This window comes from Somniosus microcephalus, chromosome 11 (assembly GCF_052327205.1).
Source record: "Somniosus microcephalus isolate GS21.2 chromosome 11, FLI_Smic_1.0, whole genome shotgun sequence".
In the NCBI taxonomy this organism is placed as follows: domain Eukaryota; kingdom Metazoa; phylum Chordata; class Chondrichthyes; order Squaliformes; family Somniosidae; genus Somniosus; species Somniosus microcephalus.
Window position 1 is genome coordinate 24,077,239 of NC_140997.1, and position 20,295 is coordinate 24,097,533.

The 20,295-nt window shown below is 48.2% G+C and overlaps 1 protein-coding gene across 3 annotated transcripts in view; it reads right to left on the bottom strand.

Annotated features, from left to right (window-relative positions):
- Positions 1-20,295, bottom strand: part of slc29a4a (solute carrier family 29 member 4a) — a 204,357-nt gene that overhangs the window by 65,289 nt on the left and 118,773 nt on the right. For all 3 annotated transcript variants that reach the window (XM_086000349.1, XM_086000350.1, XM_086000348.1), the window contains exon 2: positions 3,253-3,454. In XM_086000349.1, the coding sequence (XP_085856475.1) occupies positions 3,253-3,421 (169 nt within the window). In that variant the 5' untranslated portion in view covers positions 3,422-3,454. The remainder of the gene's footprint in view (positions 1-3,252; positions 3,455-20,295) is intronic.

The window sequence follows — 20,295 nt, forward strand, 5'->3', positions numbered from 1 at the left end:
TGGCAGAGCAGGCTCGAAGGGCCAAATGGCCGACTCCTGCTCCTATTTTTTATGTTCTTATGTTCCCAGAATGTACACAACACACTGAGCAATGGATCTGTCACTAAGTACTGTGGGACAGACTGTACAGTGACCTCCGTGTGCTGTTTTCTTTAAATCAAGGAAAACCATTACAAAATTACACGTCTATAAAATAGTGCTGATAGATTGACTTTAGAAGTAGATTCCAACCTTTCTGCCCGGGTCTAACGGAATAATGCAGTGTTATTGACTGACTGCCGACAGAGGACTCCGACACTTCGCTGTTGGAGAACCAGGGCTTATGTCCATCAAACAGATGGGTGACAAAAGGATTCGCCACTCTCTTGACAGCTGTGACTCACATCAATAATTCAGAAAGTTCAGCAAGAAACGAAGGGTTGAATGTGCTGAATGGAACGATCACAGTGGAGCTGCTGGGCTCCTTTCTGAGGGTGCCCTTTAGATAAAGTGTCAACGTTTTTGCAGAAGGAGCATTTCATTAATATCTCGGCCAGGCTGCGCCATGACTACCATCTGGTGGGAAGGTGAAAATGCCCTCTAATAGCATCCTGTGCCTTGATGTGCTGGCGGCTTTGTAGGTAAATGCACCATGGTGTGTGACAACAACCACACAGATCAGAAGGGCCTAGGATTGATCCCCGATCTGTGTTGAGTTAAGGGGCTTCCTGGGTCCGCAGCTGGGCTCAGTAGGAGGAAAGAAACAGGCAGTGACCTCCACTGCTAAGTGCACTGGAATACAGGATGGGGCTCAGCTGTCGTACAGCTTAGCCTGATGTAGCACCTGCAAGAATATCGATGTGTTTTTACATTACTTTTATTTTGAACAAAGGCAGAACCGTAATGTAAACAGAATTGGTTTAAATTGTGTTTTCGAAAAGCCTGTCTTTCCCCCTTAATGGTGCTGATAATATTGGGGAAGGATGAATTTCAGGTCCAAGGACTTTGTACGTATAGGCACGTCTAAATATTGAGCTTAAAGAGTTATTAAGATTGAAACACTTAAGCTTTTAAAACACAGGCTTTTCAGGAAATAATCCTTTTGTTACCCATCTGTTTGATGGGCATAAGCCCTGGTTCTCCAACAGCGAAGTGTCGGAGTCCTCTCTCGGCAGTCAGTCAATAACACTGCATTATTCCATTAGACCCGGGCAGAAAGGTTGGAATTTACTTCTAAAGTCAATCTATCAGCACTATTTTATATGTGTGTTTTCCTCTTTCTCTTACACTACAGCAGGGGATAGTGTAAGAGAAGGAGATTGCTGCATCATAAAAGGCAATATGCTGCTATAGAGCATGCATCAGAGGTTGTTTACAATAAAGCTATGGCTCGGGGAAGGCAATGGTAGGAAGTAACAGTATGGTGTGAAAAGGCATGAGGCCCTCATCTCCGTTTGGCAATCTGTTCGAATAACTGGGTAGTCATAGAATATCAGATAGTGTTGCATCCAGCAGGAAGCAGGCTATAAAGAAAATGGTATAAGAAGAGATTCAACATTTTTACTTAGTTAAAAAGAAAGACCTTTTTGCTACATTCAAGACCCGGTGGTGTGATCAGGCTTGGAGATGCCATTTTCACGGTGCCTCATCAAATCTACACACGTGAGTGATTAGACGCAAGGTTGATGTGCGCTGCTCTGTATGGGTGTTTAAGATTAATGTTTTGTCAATAAAAAAATGAAGTCAATTATCAGACATATTTCTGTCTCTAGCTTTTTGCATCTGTTTAAAGGGCAAAGGACTTACTTAACAGCTCCGTTCATGTAACAAGAATCCCAGGTGCATCAGAGGACACCGGAAGCGAGAGAGCAGTTATGGGAGATGTGGTCAAAGAGTCAGGTTGTGACGAAGCTCATGTAGGTGGGGAGAGAGGTGCTAAGATGGAGGGCTTTAGGGTGCAGGTAGACTGCAAGCATTGCTATTGGTGATGGAGCAGGGGAGGAGATCGGACAGCAAACCAGAGTCTGAAAAGGGCAGAGTGTTGGGTTAGAGGGTGGAGAGGGGCCCGGGAGGGATTTGAAAATGTGAATGAAGATTTAGAAGATGATGCACTGGGGGGGGGGGGGGGGAAAATGAGGAGCCAATGGAGTTTGGCAAGCCCAAGAGACGGAGTTGAGTAAGACTCCGTATGGGGAAGGATACAAGTGACAGAGTTCCGAATGAGTTGCATGGATTTGGTTTGTATTCCCTTTGGAGCAGAAGATCGAGGGGTGATCTGATCGAGGTGTTTAAAATGTTAAAAGGATTTGATAGGGTAGATATGGAGAAACTACTTCCTCTGGTAGAGGAACCAAGAACAAGGGGACATAATCTTAAAATCAGTGCTAGGCCATTCAGGAACAAAAATCAGGAAGCACATTTTCACACAAAGAGTAATAGAAATCTAGAACTCTCTCCCCAAAAGGTTGTGGATGCCATGGCAATTGGAGCTTTCAAGACCGAGAACGATAGATTTTTGTTAGGGACGGGTATAAAGGGATATGGCGCTAACGTGGGTAAATCGAACTGAGGCACAGATCAGCCATGATCTAACTGAATGGCTCAAGGGGCTGAATGACCGACTCCTGTTCCTATAAGTTGGAGTTTATGTAAGTAGAGCTGGATTACAAATCCTTGGGGCCCCGCCGCACCCCGGTCCATTAACACACAAACGTTGCAGTAAAATGCATGAAGAAATGGGCCTGAAGAATGTTTACACATTGCATTAATAATAAAGCACATCACATCACAACATACTATGATGAAATGAAACTGATCCAGCAGTTGTATGTCGTTTCTCTGCATTGTGGCGAGTTTTACCGGGGGTCCCAGATTTGTCTCGGACCCTGGGAACGGGCCCTATTGGCCCCGTGCCTTAACACTCCCCCAAATGCAAGGTACAGCTTGGGAGGCAAGTGAGGAGCCTGCTCCGGAAATCACGCCTTGAGGTGACTGAGGCGTGGATGAGGGTTTGAGCCGTGGTGGAGGTGCGGTAGGGAGGTAGGTGGGCGGTCATACGGAGGTAGAAATAGACTGCCTCAGGATGAAAACCCTCCCCAACATTTACTGTCTAGGGTCACGCCTGAAGAATGGCCTCTTGTGTGAGGCCCTGCAGGACTGTTAGTGGCTGTGGAACCAGCAAGCGGCAGTGCCTACAGGAGTGATGAGGGCAAACGGAAGGAAATGAACGACAAATACGCATGTACATACACACACACACAAAACGGGTATCACCTGGTTCGTTGATTATGGACATCCCACTGCCCTGCCTCTGCCTCTCTTTGATCTGAATCTCTTCCTCTTCCAGTGGGTAGCCATCGAAGCTGAAGTTCATCACCACGTTACCTTCTGGTGTCTGGGTCGGCGTGCCACTCCTGAAACTCTCCGTACCCAGGGTTGCCATCCTTGACCTTCTTCACCAGAAAGGCGAAGCTTTCTAATTGCCAAACACAAAAAAAAACAATTTCTTTTGGTCACGATTTCGACTTTTTAAAAATCAGTTGCTGCTTTGTTTGCAGAAGCACATTTGGGAAATTGCTGAGGGGACGATCTGGTCCAGGCGGACCCGTCAGTTAAAGCACTGAAGCCGGCTGGGAATTTTGGGTGTCGGCCTATGCATTTTCAGGCCTTTCTTTCATCCTAAAATTTCGGATCCAAAGGTTGGACGATATCAGCTGCGAGTAAATCGGTGCTTCTTCAGGTCGAACATTAAACTTGCGCTCAGAAATAAAAATCAGATTTAATCAGGACCTCACAGTTCATCAAAAAAATATACAGTGCACTCAATGGGACAGAGGGCAGTGGCTGGGAATCCATCTTCTTTCCAAAGGGAGGGGAGGGCCCTGTTGCACGTGGCATGCATCATTCTACTCGTTCAAGATGAATGGCAGAGAGGTAGGAATTACATGGAAATGACAACACGGGAACAGGATGTTGGGCCCAACCAATCCGTGTTGGTGTTTATCCTCCACATGTTCAGCAGTCCTGGTCCCATGTGCCCACCCTGCGCCCATATCCCTTTAGCCCCCGCTTTCCGGCATCCACCTATTTAACCCATTCTTAAATGTTGACATACGCTGGGAATTTCCTCAGGTCTTCCCCCCACTCCCGCCCCACCACCATAACTAGGCATCAGCCAATGGCTCAGTGGGGAGCACTCTTGCTTCTGAGCCAGAAGGTTGTGGGTTCAAAGTCCCACTCCAGAGACTCCAGCGCCTAATCCAGGCCGGCACTCCTTCATTGGCTGTAAAGCGCTTTGGGACGTCCCGAGATCTTGAAAGGCGCTATATAAATGCAAGTTCTTTGTTTAAGTTCAGGGGAACCCCATTTATCCACGTGATAGGGGTACCTGCCAAAGTTACGGTAGCGAAACGGGAGAAGTCCTGAGGAACTCCGCGGCTTCACAACCTGCTAAGATTTTTTAATGTTACAATTCTGTTGGACTTGGAAGGCAAAGTTAGTGTTTTAGGGCTCATGCTAAATTTTTGGAATCAATCTTTCCAGGGGAGGAGTAGGGACACCAACCCTCCGAGATTGTCCAGGAGTCTCCCGGAATGGAAGGTTAATCTCCCGGATACTGTTGTTCGGCAGCATCTCCCAAACCCGCGACCTCTACCACCTAGAAGAACAAGGGCAGCAGGCGTAAGGGAACACCACTACCTCCCAGTTCCCCTCCAAGTCACACACCATCCTGAATTGGGAGTATATCACCAATCCTTCACCGTCGCTGGGTCAAAAATCCTGGAACTCCCTCCCTAGTACCTTCACCACACGGACTGCAGCGGTTCAAGAAGGCAGCTCAGCACCACCTTCTCAAGGGCAACTAGGGATGGGCAATAAATGCTGGCCTGGCCAGCGACGCCCATATCTCGAGAATGAATAAAAACCCGGGAGATAAGTAAAGCTTTGCGCCAGTGGTTTGCGCCTGCATACTTCCTTCCCGCTACTTTGGCCCCGCGGCCCCTACCAGGCTCATCCACCAGGGGGCCCCGAGCAGATCCAGTGAACGGTTCCAGGTTTGTTAAATTTTAATTTACTGACAGGCTTTGCAAACAATGTGGTGATGAGAGTTGAAAACCTGCGTTCTTCCCATTATTCCTTTCTCTTCAGTTGACATGTTCATTAAATTGTAACCACTTGCTCACTTTCAGTTTAAATGCAAAATATTTCCATTGTTTTCTGGAAATGCAGTGTGCAGCAAATCCAAACACACACCAGGAGTATTTATGGTACCATGTAAACACGTTCACAGCCTATACAAAGCAACCAAGAAGCAAATAAAAGCTATTTAAAGAGGGAATGGCATGTTTGGGTACAAAGAAGTTGAAATGAAGTGTAGCTGAGAATGCAATTCTCAAAGTTTAATTTTGCAATCTATACATAACAGCGCAGTCTCCTGCAAACATACGTTAAGTATTGTGCTTTCCACACTAATTGTAGACAGTCATGCAGATTTATCCCGAAATGTTTATTTTTACATAATTAAAATAAAGCAGAGATGCTTTTTCTAATTGTAACATAAAATATTAATGGCGAGCAGTTGTTTGCAACGGCCTCTCCCATTGTTAATTAGCAAGCGGGAATCCTTTATTAATTTTAATGAATTTCGTGAGTTCCGAATGTTTGATTTAAGCAATGATTTATTGATGTCCTGCAGAGATGGTATATCAGTGTGGAACGAGGATGAGAAAATCAACCGCCTCCGTATTGTTGAATAGATAACATAGTCCTTAGGTTACAAGTTTTAAAACTTTTAAAACTGGCTTTTACTGAAGCATTAAAGGTCGGCAACAAAAGATCATGTTGTGTTCTGGGATTTGAGAAACACTTTCATGGAGAAAAGTGTACTGTCTTGTTTCATAAGACAGCATCTTTTCACTTACTTTTGAATTAAAATTGGCTCATTTTCAAACAGCTTACCTTTAATCATTCTGATCTTGTCTATATGATCAAGTGAATGCAACAGACCACTTTATGTGCTGATTCTGATTTACATATTTCATTATATAATAAGCTTTCAGAGCACAGTCTGCAGCACATTTTCTTTAATCAGAGGAGCAGAATGGGGGACTTCTGTTGTGTAGAGCACAAGGATTGTTCTCCTTAGAGCAGAGAAGGTTAAGGGGAGATTTAATAGAGGTGCTCAAAATTATGAAGGGGTAAATAAGGAGAAACTGTTTCCACTGGCTGGAGGATCGGTAACCAGGGGATACAGTTTTAAGATAATTGGCAGAAGAATCAGAGAGGAGAGGAGGAAACATGTTTTTTACGCAGCGAGTTGTTGCGATCTGGAAAGCGCTGCCTGAAAGGGTGGTGGAGGCAGACTCAGTAGTAACTGTCAACAGGGAATTGGTTATATACTTGAAAAGGAAGAATTTGCAAGGCTATGGGGAAACAGCGGGGAGTGGGACTAATTGGATCGCTCTTTCAAAGAGCCAGCGCAGGCGTGATGGGCCGAATGGCCTCCTTCTGTGCTGTATGATTCTGTGAGGACCAATTTGAAACCAATGATGCGCAGCTACATCTGGTTATCGACAGTGGCGCGCAACACCAGGTGTTCAGGGTACGAGAACCTTGACCCTTTCATTGTCATTTTTATCTTCTAAATTTTTTTAAAATTTTAATTCATTAACCACTTCTTTATTTGTAGAATAGCATATTTATTTTTGGAAAGTGTTTTTTTTAAAGAATCCCCTCTCGAAGTTTGTGATTGAAAGCTTCACAACCTATACAAAGCAACCAAGAAGCAAATAAAAGCTATTTAAAGAGGGAATGGCACAAAAATTGTGATTAATTTTACTCTCCTTACATTTGTCCACTGGAAAAAGAGGCAAGGTGTTGGTTAAAATTCTCAGCCCTGTTTTCAACTCCTCCATGGCCTCGCCTCTCTCTATCTCTGTAACCTCCTCCAGCCCCACAACCCTCCGAGATATCTGCGCTCCTCCATGATGCGCCTCAATAACTTCAAGACTCGAAGTTAGCAGAATAAAACAAGGCTTTTATTAGCAAAGAAAAGATGCCGGTGTCTGCACCTAGCTTCACCTAGCGTGCTGCTGTTCTACTGCAAGACAAGCCTGGACTTGTCTTAAGTAGGGCCAGGTATGGGTGGAGCCGACACACAAGGGGGGCGGTGCCCTATACACAATACAAGGTACAAACACCGGAGCAGGCAATACAATATATACAGTTAACTACAGAGTCTGATGAATGGCATATTTCATCACATTCACCCCTTCTACAGATTTAGTCTGTCCGGGGGTGTGATAGTCCTCTGTGACCGACGTAACGGTTGCGGTGCCGCGGGTGCCGGCTGGGTGTCCCGGGTGGTCTCCTGGGTCTCTGCCGGGGGCGCCACCGGGGTTGTTGAAGGAGTAGGTGGTGGGGGGGTAGGTGGTGGGGGTACCGTTGGCTGGTGTTCTTCCGGGGGTGATGAAAGAATAGTGGGTGGAGTGGGTGGGTAATAGTTGTTGTGGTTGTTGTTGTTGTTGTTGTAGTCGTTGTCGTTGTTGCTGTTGTTACCGGCTGGGGCGAGGTCTTTTATGGACACAGTGTCCTCCCGTCCGTCGGCGTGCCGGACATACGCATATTGTGGGTTGGCGTGGAGCAGGTGCACTGGCTCCACGAGAGGGTCCGTCTTGTGACCCCTCACATGCTTTCGCAGAAGTACCGGACCTGGGGTGGAGAGCCATGACGGTATGGATACGCCTGAGGTGGATTTCCGGGGAAACACAAACATTAGCTCATGAGGCGTGGCATTAGTGGTGGTACACAATAGTGACCGTATTGAGTGGAGCACATCTGGGAGGACTTACTGCCAGCGGGAGATAGGGAGGCCCTTGGTCCTTAGAGTTAGGGTGACTGCCCTCCATACTGTCCCGTTCTCTCGCTCCACCTGACCGTTACCCCGGGGGTTGTAGCTGGTGGTACGGCTCGTGGCGATCCCCTTGGACAGCATGTACTGGCGTAGCTCTTCACTCATGAAGGCCGCCCCCCTATCCGTGTGGATATAGCTTGGCATACCGAACAGGCAGAACAGGCTGTTGAGGCATTTAATGACCATGGCGCTGGTCATGTCTGGGCAGGGGAAGGCGAATGGGAAACGGGAGTATTCGTCCACAATGTTCAGGAAGTAAACATTGCGGTCGACGGACGGGAGGGGGCCCTTGAAATCTAAGCTAAGCCGCTCAAAGGGCCATGTAGCTTTGATTAGGTGGGCTCTATCAGGGCGGTAGAACCGAGGCTTGCACTCAGCGCAAGTGCAGCAGTTCCTGGTCAGGGACCGAACTTCCTCAATCGAGTAGGGTAAGTTGCGGGACTTTATGAAGTGGAACAGCCATGTGACCCCTGGGTGGCAGAGGTCGTTGTGGAGGGTCTGTAGCCGATCCCCGGTGGCGTTGGCACACATCCCTCGTGAGAGGGCGTCGGGGGATTCGTTAAGGGCCCCCGGCCGGTATATGATGTCGTACTCGAAGGTGGAGAGCTCGATCCGCCACCTAAGAATCTTATCATTTTTAATCTTCCCCCTCTGTTTATTATTGAACATAAACGCTACCGACCGCTGGTCGGTAAGTAGGGTGAAACGTTTGCCGGCTAGGTAGTGCCGCCAGTGGCGCACTGCCTCCACGATGGCTTGGGCCTCCTTTTCCACGGAGGAGTGTCTGATCTCGGGCCCCTGGAGGGTCCTCGAGAAGAAAGCTACGGGCCGCCCTGCCTGGTTGAGGGTGGCCGCCAAGGCAAAGTCAGACGCATCACTTTCCACTTGAAAGGGAGTGTTCTCGTCCACTGCCTGTAGCGTGGCCCACTCAATATCCTGCTTAATGCTTTTGAAGGCAGCATAGGCCTCAGCAGAGAGCGGGAAAGAGGATGCTTTCAAGAGGGGACGGGCTTTATCGGAGTAGTTAGGGACCCATTGGGCATAATACGAGAATAACCCCAGGCACCTTTTCAGGGCTTTGGGAGTGTTGGGCAGGGGCAGCTCCCGTAGGGGGCGCAATCGGTCGGGGTCTGGTCCGATTTCCCCATTCTCCACCACGCTGCCTAGTATGCAGAGGCGCGTGGTGTTGAAAATGCACTTGTCCTCGTTGTAGGTGAGGTTGAGTTTTTGTGCGGTTTTCAGAAACCTTGCGAGGTTTGAGTCGTGGTCCTGTTGGTTGTGGCCGCAGATGGTGACGTTGTCGAGATAGGGGAAGGTTGCCTGCAAGTGGTGGTCATCGACCATGCGGTCCATCTCCCTCTGAAAGACCGAGACCCCATTCGTCACCCCAAAGGGGACTCTGAGGAACTGGTAGAGGCGTCCGTTTGCCTCGAAGGCGGTGTACGAACGGTCCTCTGGTCTGATAGGGAGCTGGTGGTACGCTGACTTGAGGTCGATGGTGGAGAACACCCGGTATTGGGCGATTTGGTTCACCATCTCGGATATGCGGGGTAGCGGGTAGGCATCTAGTTGGGTATAGATGTTGACTGTTTGACTATAGTCAATCACCATCCGCTTCTTCTCGCTACCCCTCACCACCACCACTTGGGCGCGCCACGGGCTGTTGCTGCGTTCAATAATGCGCTCCTTCAGGAGCCTGTCTACCTCGGTCGCGATAAACCGCCTGTCCTCCCAGCTGTACCTCCTGCTTTTGGTCGCTATTGGCCGGCAGTTAGGGGTAAGGTTCGCGAATAGCGAAGGCGGCTTTACCTTCAGGGTAGCCAGACCGCACACTGTGAGGGGCGGCTGGGTCCCACCGAAATTGAGCGTGATGCTTTGGTGGTGGCACTGAAAAACCAGGCCCAAGATCACGCTCACACATAAATCCTTCATAATTAACAGTTTAAAATTATTATATACAGTGTCTTTAACGGACAATCGTACCGCGCAGTAACCCGCAATAGTCGATATCTGGGTTTTGTCGGCCATAGAGATCCTGCCCTGAGTAGGGACTATAGTTAGAGAGAGTCATTGTACCAGATCAGGGTGAATGAAGCTCTCTGTGCTCCCGCTGTCAATTAAACATTTAACCTTGCACCCGTTTACCTCAATGTCCACCATCGATTTGGATAGTGGGTGCGGTCTGGACTGGTCCACTGTGATCGACGCCACTGTAGGGCCCTGATCGGGACAAGATGGTAGGCCACACGAGGCCGGGTAAGATGGCGTCCACGCTGTCTGCTCGCGAGATGGCGGACCCCACGAGGTCGGACAAGATGGCGTCCAAGATGGCCGCTCCCACGGCGCGCACGCGGTGGTGGCGGTTTTGCCTGCGGGGTTCCCTCTGCACACCTTCCCAAAGTGCCCCTTCTTACCGCACTTAAAGCAGGTGGTGCCTTTCGCCGGGCACAGGTTCCTGGTGTGCTTCGGCTGCCCGCAGAAGTAGCATTTGGGGCCCCGATGCGTCGCGGCGGTTGTAGGGCTTCTGGGGGGAGAGCAGGGCCCCGACGGTGTTGGGCTACCGGGCGGGGAAGCAGAGGCGGCGTGGGCCGCGCGGCCTGCCGAGTAGGAGTCAGAGTTCTTCTGAGCCACATCCAACAATCGCGCTGTGTCCACAGCCTGTGTCAGATCTAGGCCCGTTTTCTCTAGCAGTCTCTGCCGGATGTAATTAGAGCTAAGGCCTGCGATAAAGGCATCCCGAATCAGCTCGTCTGTGTATACCGTGGCTTTCACGTCTTTGCATTTGCAGTCTTTGCCAAGCACTTTTAGGGTGACTAGAAAGTCCTCTAGCGACTCTCCGGGTCGCTGTGTGCAGGTAGCAAGCAGGTGCCTGGCGTACACCTCGTTGGTAGGCCGCTGATAGTGGGCCTTTAGAATGTTGCAGGCATCCAGGTAGGTGGCGGCGTCTTGTATGAGTGGAAAAACCCGGTGGCTTACCCGATTCTGCAGGATCCCGAGTTTCACATCTCCGGTGGCTTTAGAGGCTGTGACGGCTTCGGAGTTGGCCATAAAGAATTCCAAGCACTGGAACCAGTGTCCAAACCGTGCCGATGCATCCGAAGCGTGCGGGTCCAAATCCAAGCGTTCCGGTTTCAAAAGTTGATCCATCGTTAAAAGTTTGCTAATAAAATTGATGCGCCTCAATAACTTCAAGACTTGAAGTTAGCAGAATAAAACAAGGCTTTTATTAGCAAAGAAAAGATGCCGGTGTCTGCACCTAGCTTCACCTAGCGTGCTGCTGTTCTACTGCAAGACAAGCCTGGACTTGTTTTAAGTAGGGCCAGGTATGGGTGGAGCCGACACACAAGGGGGGCGGTGCCCTATACACAATACAAGGTACAAACACCGGAGCAGGCAATACAATATATACAGTTATAACTACAGAGTCTGATGAATGGCATATTTCATCACACTCCAATTCTGGCCTCTTGAGCATCCCTGATTATAATCGCTCAACCATTGGTGGCCGTGCCTTAGCTGCCTGAGCCCTGTAAGATATAACTCGCTGTTCGTTGTGACTTAGCTGAATGTAATGTACCAGCATGCTTTGAGAGGTCTGCAAACAAACCTTTAAACAGATTTCGTTAACTTCTGTAACCCTTTTAGACATGGCATAAGCGGCCCATTGTCTACAGGTAAGGAGAAGAGATGACCTGGCGTAAGCGGCCTTGAGGCCCATTCTCTACAGATTTAGTTAACTTCTGCAAACCTCATCAGACATGACCTCGAGAGTTCTGCAAAACAAACCTTTATGCTGACTGAACAATGAGGAATCCCTTCAGACATGGTGCAAGCGGCCTTGAGGCCCACTGACTGCAGATAAGGAGAAGAGATACCTATGATTGAACAATCGTCAATGTGGTCTAGGACACGTACGCATTGGGAGGCCTCCCAAGTTTTGGGTATAAAGGACACAGTTAGGGAATGCTTGGGAATGTCGCAGTGAGTCAGGCAAATTGACCGGGCGCACAGAAAGAAGAGCCTACTAGTCACCGCCGAACTGGTCACTCGCTGGTGTTAGTACGTATGTATGCTTATGCTTGCTCGTTGAAGCTTGTGCTTGGGTGTAAACATGATTTTATGCTTGCTTGTAAACTTGATTGATTTTAAATAAAGAAGCAGTTACCCTGAAACCTTTGTCTCATTGTCTTCACTCTAAGTAACTGTCAGACCGGGTACCGTAAAGGGCCTAATCTTACAACCCCAAGCTCTGGACTTTCCTCCCTAAAACTCTCCGCCTCTCTACCTCTCTTTCCGCCTTTAAGACGCTCCTTAAAACTCACTTCTTTGACCAAGCTTTTGGTCACCTGTCCTAATACTGTATCTCCTTGTGTAGCTCGGTGTCAAATGTTGTTTGATACTCGCTTCCGTGAAGCGCCTTGGGATGTTCTTCTACCTTAAAGGCGCTGTATAAATGCAAGTTGTTGTTGTTGTTTGATACATTCAACTGGGTTGCTGGGCTTATGAACCAGTTCAGTGCTCCCTGCTCCCGTGTAAAAGGTGGCAGAGTGTTCCTTTTATGGCCACTAGTAAGTGGGAAAGTTAAAGTTTGTAAAACCTGGTTGATTGTTAAAGTGCCACTGATCTGGGTTCAAGGTCAGAAGGTACTGCATCGGTACTTCTACAGACCCAGATCATTTAATTTGAATTCTCATCCCAGGAAAATAGTTATTTAAATTTCCTCCTGTGTTAGGGCTCTTTTCCTAGCCAAAAGGCATCGACCCCAGGATTCTGGCAGTAACTTATTAAGAGTTGCTTGTGGATGTTGTGCAAGTGCAGCTGGGCAAATTGCCCTTTATTTTCTTCAGTCTCTTCCTGGGCCAATTGCCTGACTTGAACACACTTATCAGTATGGCACCAACCATAAACCTGCCATGTGGGGATCAGCCTCGGGATCTACCATCAACAGTTCATCTGACTTACGTAATCACAAATTGTTAACTTTCGAGTAATTATTGTGCCAGCTGTGGCTCAGTGGGTAGCACTCTCTCGCCTCTGAGTCACGAAGGTTGTGGGTTCAAGTCCCACTCCAGGGACTTGAGCACATATAGCTAGGCTGACACTCCAGTGCAGTGCTGAGGGAGCGCTGCACTGTCGGAGGTGCTGTCTTTCGGAAGAGACGTTAAACCAAGGTCCCTGTCTGCTCTCTCAGTTGGACGTGAAAGATCCCATGGCACTATTTTGAAGAAGAGCAGGGGAATTCTCCCCGGTGTCCTGGCCAATATTTATCCCTCAACCAACATCACTAAAACAGATTATCTGGTCATTATCACATTGCTGTTTGTGGGAGCTTGCTGTGCGCAAATTGGCTGCCGTGTTTCCCACATTACAACAGTGACTACACTTCAAAAAAAGTACTTCATTGGCTGCAAAGCGCTTTGAGACGTCTGGTGGTCGTGAAAGGCGCTATATAAATGCAAGTCTTTCTTTTTCTTTTTAATATTTCAGAGGTGGCCAGGTATCCACGGTGATGAGTGCGCTTCACAATCCCTATTGGATTCAATCAATACTAATTGTGGTAAGAAATCTTAGACTCAGGCACACGAGTGGATCCTAGCTACATAAATGATGATTGAGCTCCACGATCTGTTGGGAGGGAGTAAACACGTCCATTCTTCTTCTCACAGACCAGCATATAGAAATGGACAGGACTTCTTTGCAGAATGGCGTGCGTGCTCAGGGTCACAAAGTTTAAGATAACAGCAGTGATACGGACTAACTGGTGGGATGCTTCACTTGACTCCAGATGAGGAGAAATTCTTTTCATTCAGAGAGTTGTCGGGATCTGGAACGCTCGCCCTGAAAAGGTGATGGAAGCTGATTCCCTCAATAATTTTAAAAGGGAGTTGGACGGGTTCTTGAAGATGAAGAACTTACAGGGTCACGGACAAAAAGCGGGGATGTGGGACTGGGCAGAACTGCTCTTTCAAAGAGCTGGCACAGGCACGACGGGCCGAATGGCCTCCTTCTGTGCTGTAAGATTCTAAGGGCTGGATTTTACCAACCTCGGTGGGTCCGGTGCGGGTGAGGTCGATGGCGGGTCCCGGCCTCGCTGCCGGCTCCAGCCCACTGTCCAAAATTATTTTCCCTGATTGGGCTTGTTAAGCCCGCCCAGTGCATTTCCCGGTCCAATTAGAGGAAGCGGGTCTGGTGACTTCATTTAATGACGTGTCATCAGCCGGTTTCCTTAAAGGGACCATGCGCAAATTGATTTTGACATTTGTACTGTCAGTGTTCTACAGCATTGAGGTGCTGCAAACACTGACAAGCATTGCACAGAGGTGCAGGGCTGCATCCAGGCTCTCCCATGACTCCCTCCATATGCTTATGGAGGGAGCCACAGCACGCAGGGAGGTTCTCTTCCCTTCCCATGGACGGAAGAGACCTCCCCAGGAGATCAACACAGACTGGTTGCACATTGCAGTGGAGGGCAAAAGCAGGGATGTGGTCAGGAGGACCAGGCTGCACTGGCGCAAACCTTTCAATGATCTGAGCAGATCACGAAACGTTACTGTAAAGCCACACTCAACCTCATCCTGCTGTGCCTCTCATCACATCCCCATCACTCTGCCTTCCCTACCCTACTCCTGCACATCCTTACTCACACCTTACCTTGCACCTCCACCCATCCCGCTCTATCTATATTATCACATCCCCATCTCACTAGCCACCCCTCACACTCATCCTCATCCTAGTCCAATCATACCAACTCACAGCACACAAGGGTAGGCACTTGAGTGTTTTAGCAAATGTTTATATAAAGTTTCTGTTAATGTGGTGTCAAACATTGAAACCTTTATTTTGAACACTTTGCGTTCTTGGAAAAATCAGTGTGCACCTTTGGAAGTGGCTTAGTGAGTTGCAGTGAATGGTGAGACATAACTGGTCTGTGTTGAAAATAGAAGGATCCTGAGACTGATCTCTGGTATGCCCTACTTACACCATTTTCCTTTAAAAAAAATCAAATGTCCATCTTGCACCACATTTTAACCCCTCACTAGCGACTCCTTATTTTATTCATTAATCATCGATGTGGAACCTTGTCAAAAGCTTTCTGAAATCTAAGTATAGGATCAACTGCATATCCGAGGTCCACTACATTTGTAACATCTTTGAAAAAACATTCTCATTTTAGTTAAATATGACCTCCCTGTGCAGGGGTTATTGATGCTCCCTCGAACAGTGGGCACCAGTTTTATGGAGTGCCATCCACCAGGTGCTTGGGTGGGTTTTTCTTTCTGCACATTGTGGCGTTTTACTTGGAGCTGGCGTACTTGGTCACGTCGTTTGTCCCTTCCGACACGGTGCGCTTGGCCAGCTCCCCCGGGCAGCAGCAGGCACCCGGCGGTCTGGATCTCCCGGGGCAGCTGATGGTGCAGCGCTTGTTGATAATGGGCCGGGCGGAAAGCCTCACCCACGATGCGCTCGAAAATATCGCTCACAAAGGACTTCATGGCACTCATGGGCTTGGAGGAGATGCCGGTGTCGGGGTGAACCTGCTGCATCACCTTTTAGACGTAGATGGAGTAACTCTCCTTCCTCGACCTTCTCGACCAGGGACTTGAGCACACAGAGCTAGCCCAACACTCCCAGTGCAGTACTGAGGGAGTGCTGCACTGTTGGAGGTGCCGTCTTTCAGATGAGACGTTAAACCGAGGCCCCCGACTGCTCTCCCAGGTGGATGTAAAAGATCCCATGGCACTATTTCGAAGAAGAGCAGGGGAGTTATCCCCAGTGTCCTGGCCAATATTTATCCCTCAACCAACATCAATAAAAACAGATTATCTGGTCATTATCACATTGCTGTTTGTGGGAGTTTGCTGCGTGCAAATTGGCTGCTGCGTTTCCCACATTACAACAGTGACTACAATTACAATGTACTTCATTGGCTGTAAAGCGCTTTGAGACATCCGGTGGTCGTGAAAGGCGCTATATAAATGCAAGTCTTTCTTTTCTTTTTCTCCGCTTCTTGCCGCTCTTTGCTGGCAGTTTATTCACGGCCCTTCTTGGGGGCTGCTTTCTTCTCCTCAGGCATTTCCCAACTCATGAGGTGGATGGAACTATAACTCTCAATTAAGGATTATTTCCTTGCTAGAAGCAGCGGTGATGTCTTTTGGGGTGAGCTCGTGGTAGCATCAGGGTTGCCCGCCCTCCCGCACTGACTGGGAGTCACCCGGAATGGAAGGCGAATCTCGTGGGCACTGCTGCTAGCAACCTGGGAGAAAGGCGGCCTCCCGGTCCTTGGACCTTCTCGCGCAACAACCTCTAGTGCAAAGCCACCAGCGCGGACACTCAGCTGCAGGGCACCCAACCTCTATGAGGTAAATGGAATAACATTTGCAAAAAACTGCGGGCACGCATCGTGTGATCAACTCTCGTGTGATTGTCATGTGATCTAATGCCCACATGATCAAACATCACGTGATCAAATCCTCCAGGAATACTTCCAACCAGAGCTCGAAACCCTCCTAGGGAGGAGGGGTAGGGTTTAATTCTAAAATCAGATGGCCTGCAATGTAATTCTGGCTTTCGGTCACTAAAGGTCCTCAGTGAGCCGTGTCATTATTGGAGCTCTCTCTGGTGGCAACATTAGGTTATTGCAATTTTTCAGACACAACATCAGGGTGCAGCTGCAGGCTATTGTAACGAGGACAGATGTTTTACTAAGCTGACTCTGGTAGAAACACAAATAACAGGGGGAAATCCGACTAGGTCCCAGCACCAGACAAGTCACAAATGTCCCATAATCTGATGCATGATCCAAGCTCCCTGCTTCATCAATCATGAGCCAAACCCACAGAGGTTTACAACACAGAAGGAGGCCATTCGGCCCATTGTGTCCAGGCTGGCTCTTTGCTAGAGCTATCCAAAACTAATTCCCTTTTTCTCCCCATTGCTCAATATCTTCCTCTACACCAAATATCTATCCAATTTTCCCTGTGTTCTGCCTCAAACCACTCCCTCTGGCAAAGCATTCTTGCTGTGTAAAGAAATTTCTCCTAACCTCTCTCTTCACATTCTTAGTGACGAGTTCAAAGTGATGACCCCCTCCTCACGGATTCTCACAATAACATAAGAAATAAGAGCAGGAGTAGGCCAGATGGCCCCTCAATAAGGTCATGGCTGATCTTCGACCTCAACTCCACTTTCCCGCCCGATCTCCATATCCTTTGATTCCCCATGAGTCCAAAAATCTATCGATCTCAGCCTTGAATAGACTCAAAGACTCAACATTCACAGCCCTCTGGGGCAGAGAATTCCAAAGATTCACAACCCTCTGAGTGAAGAAATTCCACCTCATCTCAGTCTTAAATGGCCTACCTCTTAACCTGAGACTATGCCCCCTAGTTCTAGACACTCCAGCCAGGGGAAACAACCTCTCAGCATCTACCCTGTCAATCCCCCTCAGAATCTTGTATGTTTCAATGAGATCACCTCTCATTCTTCTAAACTCCATAGAGTATAGGCCCGATCTACTCAATCTCTCATCCCAGGAATCAATCTAGTGAACCTTCGTTGCACTGCCTCCAAGGCAAGTATATCCTTCCTTAGATAAGGAGACCAAAACTGTGCACAGTACTCCAGGTGTGGTCTCACCAAGGCCCTGTACAATTGTAGCAAGACTGCTGTACTCTTATACTCCAACCCCCTTGCAATAAAGGCCAACATGCCATTTGCCTTCCTTATTGCTTGCTGTACCTGCATGCTAGCTTTCTGTGTTTCTTGCACGAGGACACCCAAATCTCTCTCAACACCAACATTTGAAAGGTTCATGATCTCCAACCATGGGAAATGGTTCTTCCCTATTCACCCTATCAGAACCCTTCATAATTAAAAAAAACCTCTTTTAAACCATTCTGGTAAATCTCCTCTGCACCAATGTACCCTGTAATTTTTTGGGGGGGGCTGCACGGCCCATTCAAAATACCGCGCATGCGAGGTTCTTCTATTTAAAAGCCGGCTGCGCGGGACCCCTGGAGCGCTGTGCAGCCGCGCAGCTTAAAGGGGACACTGCTCTGCACCCTCGCCAAGGCCTCGACATCCTTCCTAAAGTGTGGTGCACAGAGCTGGACACAAAACTCCAGAGCTGAGGCCGAATAAAATAGTGTGCTGTGTACCAGTATAGACATCAGGTTTCAATGTCCAATGTTGTTCTGAACATGTCAGTAAAATACAATCAATGGTGGATGTGTGAAATTTTGGTAATCTGTCCACTCGAGCCGTGAACAGCATCCTGCAGGACAATTACAGAGTTGCTTCCACTAAACTTGGCTTGCACCTAGAGTGAACATTTTCAGCTGGGTACAAGTCTGTGCGGTGGGAGCAATTTGAGATGGTGAAGTGAAAATATCACACCAGTGGATCGCACCGGATTAAAGCATATTACACTGTACCGTTGTAATGGTTTGGGCAGAAGACCATTTGTCCAGCTAGTCTACCCTTCCGAACCTCCCGTCAGGCTCCTTATCCTGTACCCCATTTATTAACAGGTAATCTATTCTAAATTCTATCTCTGTCTTGTTATAAAAATGCGACCCAAACTTCTTATTTTCCTTCGATATCCTATACTTTAAACTGGCGAGTGAGTCCTTGAATCCTGTGCCAGATAGAAAGACTTAGCCGGATCCAAATTCTTCACACCCGTGAAAATCTTAGCCCTCTATCAAGCCCCCTTTCACCCTCGTCATCTCTAGAATTGCTGATTTTTTTCTACTGTGTATCAGTATATTGAATACACCTGGTATCCTAAACTGTAAGGCTGCTGTGTGACATTAGTATTAATCTTCTTGTAACTTTTTTAAATTTGTTTTATGGGATGTGGGCGTCGCTGGCAAGGCCAGCATTTATTGCCCATCCCTAATTGCCCTCGAGAAGGTGGTGGTGAACCGCTTTCTTGAACCGTTGCAGTCCGTGCGGTGAAGGTTCTCCCACAGTGCTGTTGGGGAGGGAGTTCCAGGATTTTGACCCAACGACGATGAAGGAACGGCGATATATTTCCAAGTCAGGATGGTGTGTGACTTGGAGGGGAACTTGGAGGTGGTGGTGTTCCCATGAGCCTGCTGCCTTTGTCCTTCTAGCTGGTAGAGGTCGAGGGTTTGGGAGGTGCTTGGGGTTTATTGAGGCTCCGGAGGGTTGGGATTTGAGGCCAATGAAAGCAAATATTAAGCAGTGTCATGGGGAGGAGGAAATGGATGAGAGCTTTCTGGCAGTCGAGGGAGGCTGGAGGGGATGTGTCAGATATTCATGATAGTCCACTGGAGGAATTTCTACAAGTTCTTTATTTCACCCTGCACCACCACCCACCCGCCCCCCTCCTCCCCCCATACAATATTCTTCCTTTTCCTATGCTAAACCTGTATAAAACACGAGTTCAGCCCCAGCTGAAGTACTGTGTCCAGTTCTGGCCACCACACATTAGGGAGGATGTGAAGACTTTGGGGAGGGTACAGAGGAGATTTACTAGAATGATTTCAGGAATGATGGATTACAGTTACGTGGATAAACTGGAGAAGCTGGAGTTGTTCTCCTTAGAGCAGAGAAAATTGAGAGGAGATTTGATAGAGGTGTTCAAAATCATGAAGGGTTTAGAGTAAATAAAGAGAAACTGTTTCCAATGGCTGAAGGGTGGATAACCAGAGGGCACAGATTTAAGGTGATTGGCAAAAGAACCAGAGACGACATGAGGAAAAACTTCTTTACGCAGCGAGTGGTTAGGATCTGGAATGCACTGCCCGATAGAGTGGTGAAGGCAGATTCAATAGTAGCCTTCAACAGAGAATTGGATAAATATTTGAAGGAGGAAAAATTGCAGGGATATGGGGAAAGAGTGGGACTAACTGGGTTGTTCTTCGAAAGAGCCGGCGCAGATTTAATGGGCTGAATGGCCTCCTTCTGTGCTGTACTATGCTAAGATTCTGTGATTCCTCCCTTCCTTCCCTTAAGGTACTAAGTCCTTGCTGGGTTAAAGTGTCATCTACTTTCTGGTACCTCGCCCAAATGGCTACTACTTATGGGCCGGGGCAGTGAATGTTGATGGGCTGTTTGGCCACGGGCAGCATCACAATCTACACCTCACCCAATATCCACATGTGTGCACAGGGTAATAATGAGGAGCAAGCATTTCCTGTGTCCCTAGCTCAGGGACATTTAGGCCAATTATAACAGCCCCTGCTGCTGCCTTGGTTCAGACCAGTTAACTCAGCAAAGCCTGGCGATCGAACCTGGGAACGTCTAGGCTCAGTGTTGTAGCAGACAGTGCTTCCGCTACTAGGCCAGACTGGGAGCTCCCCCAGCAAACCCCCCACCGGCTCCTCCACCCCCCAGCCAGTACTCCCCTGATTCAGCCTTTTAATTTTTGTGCACAG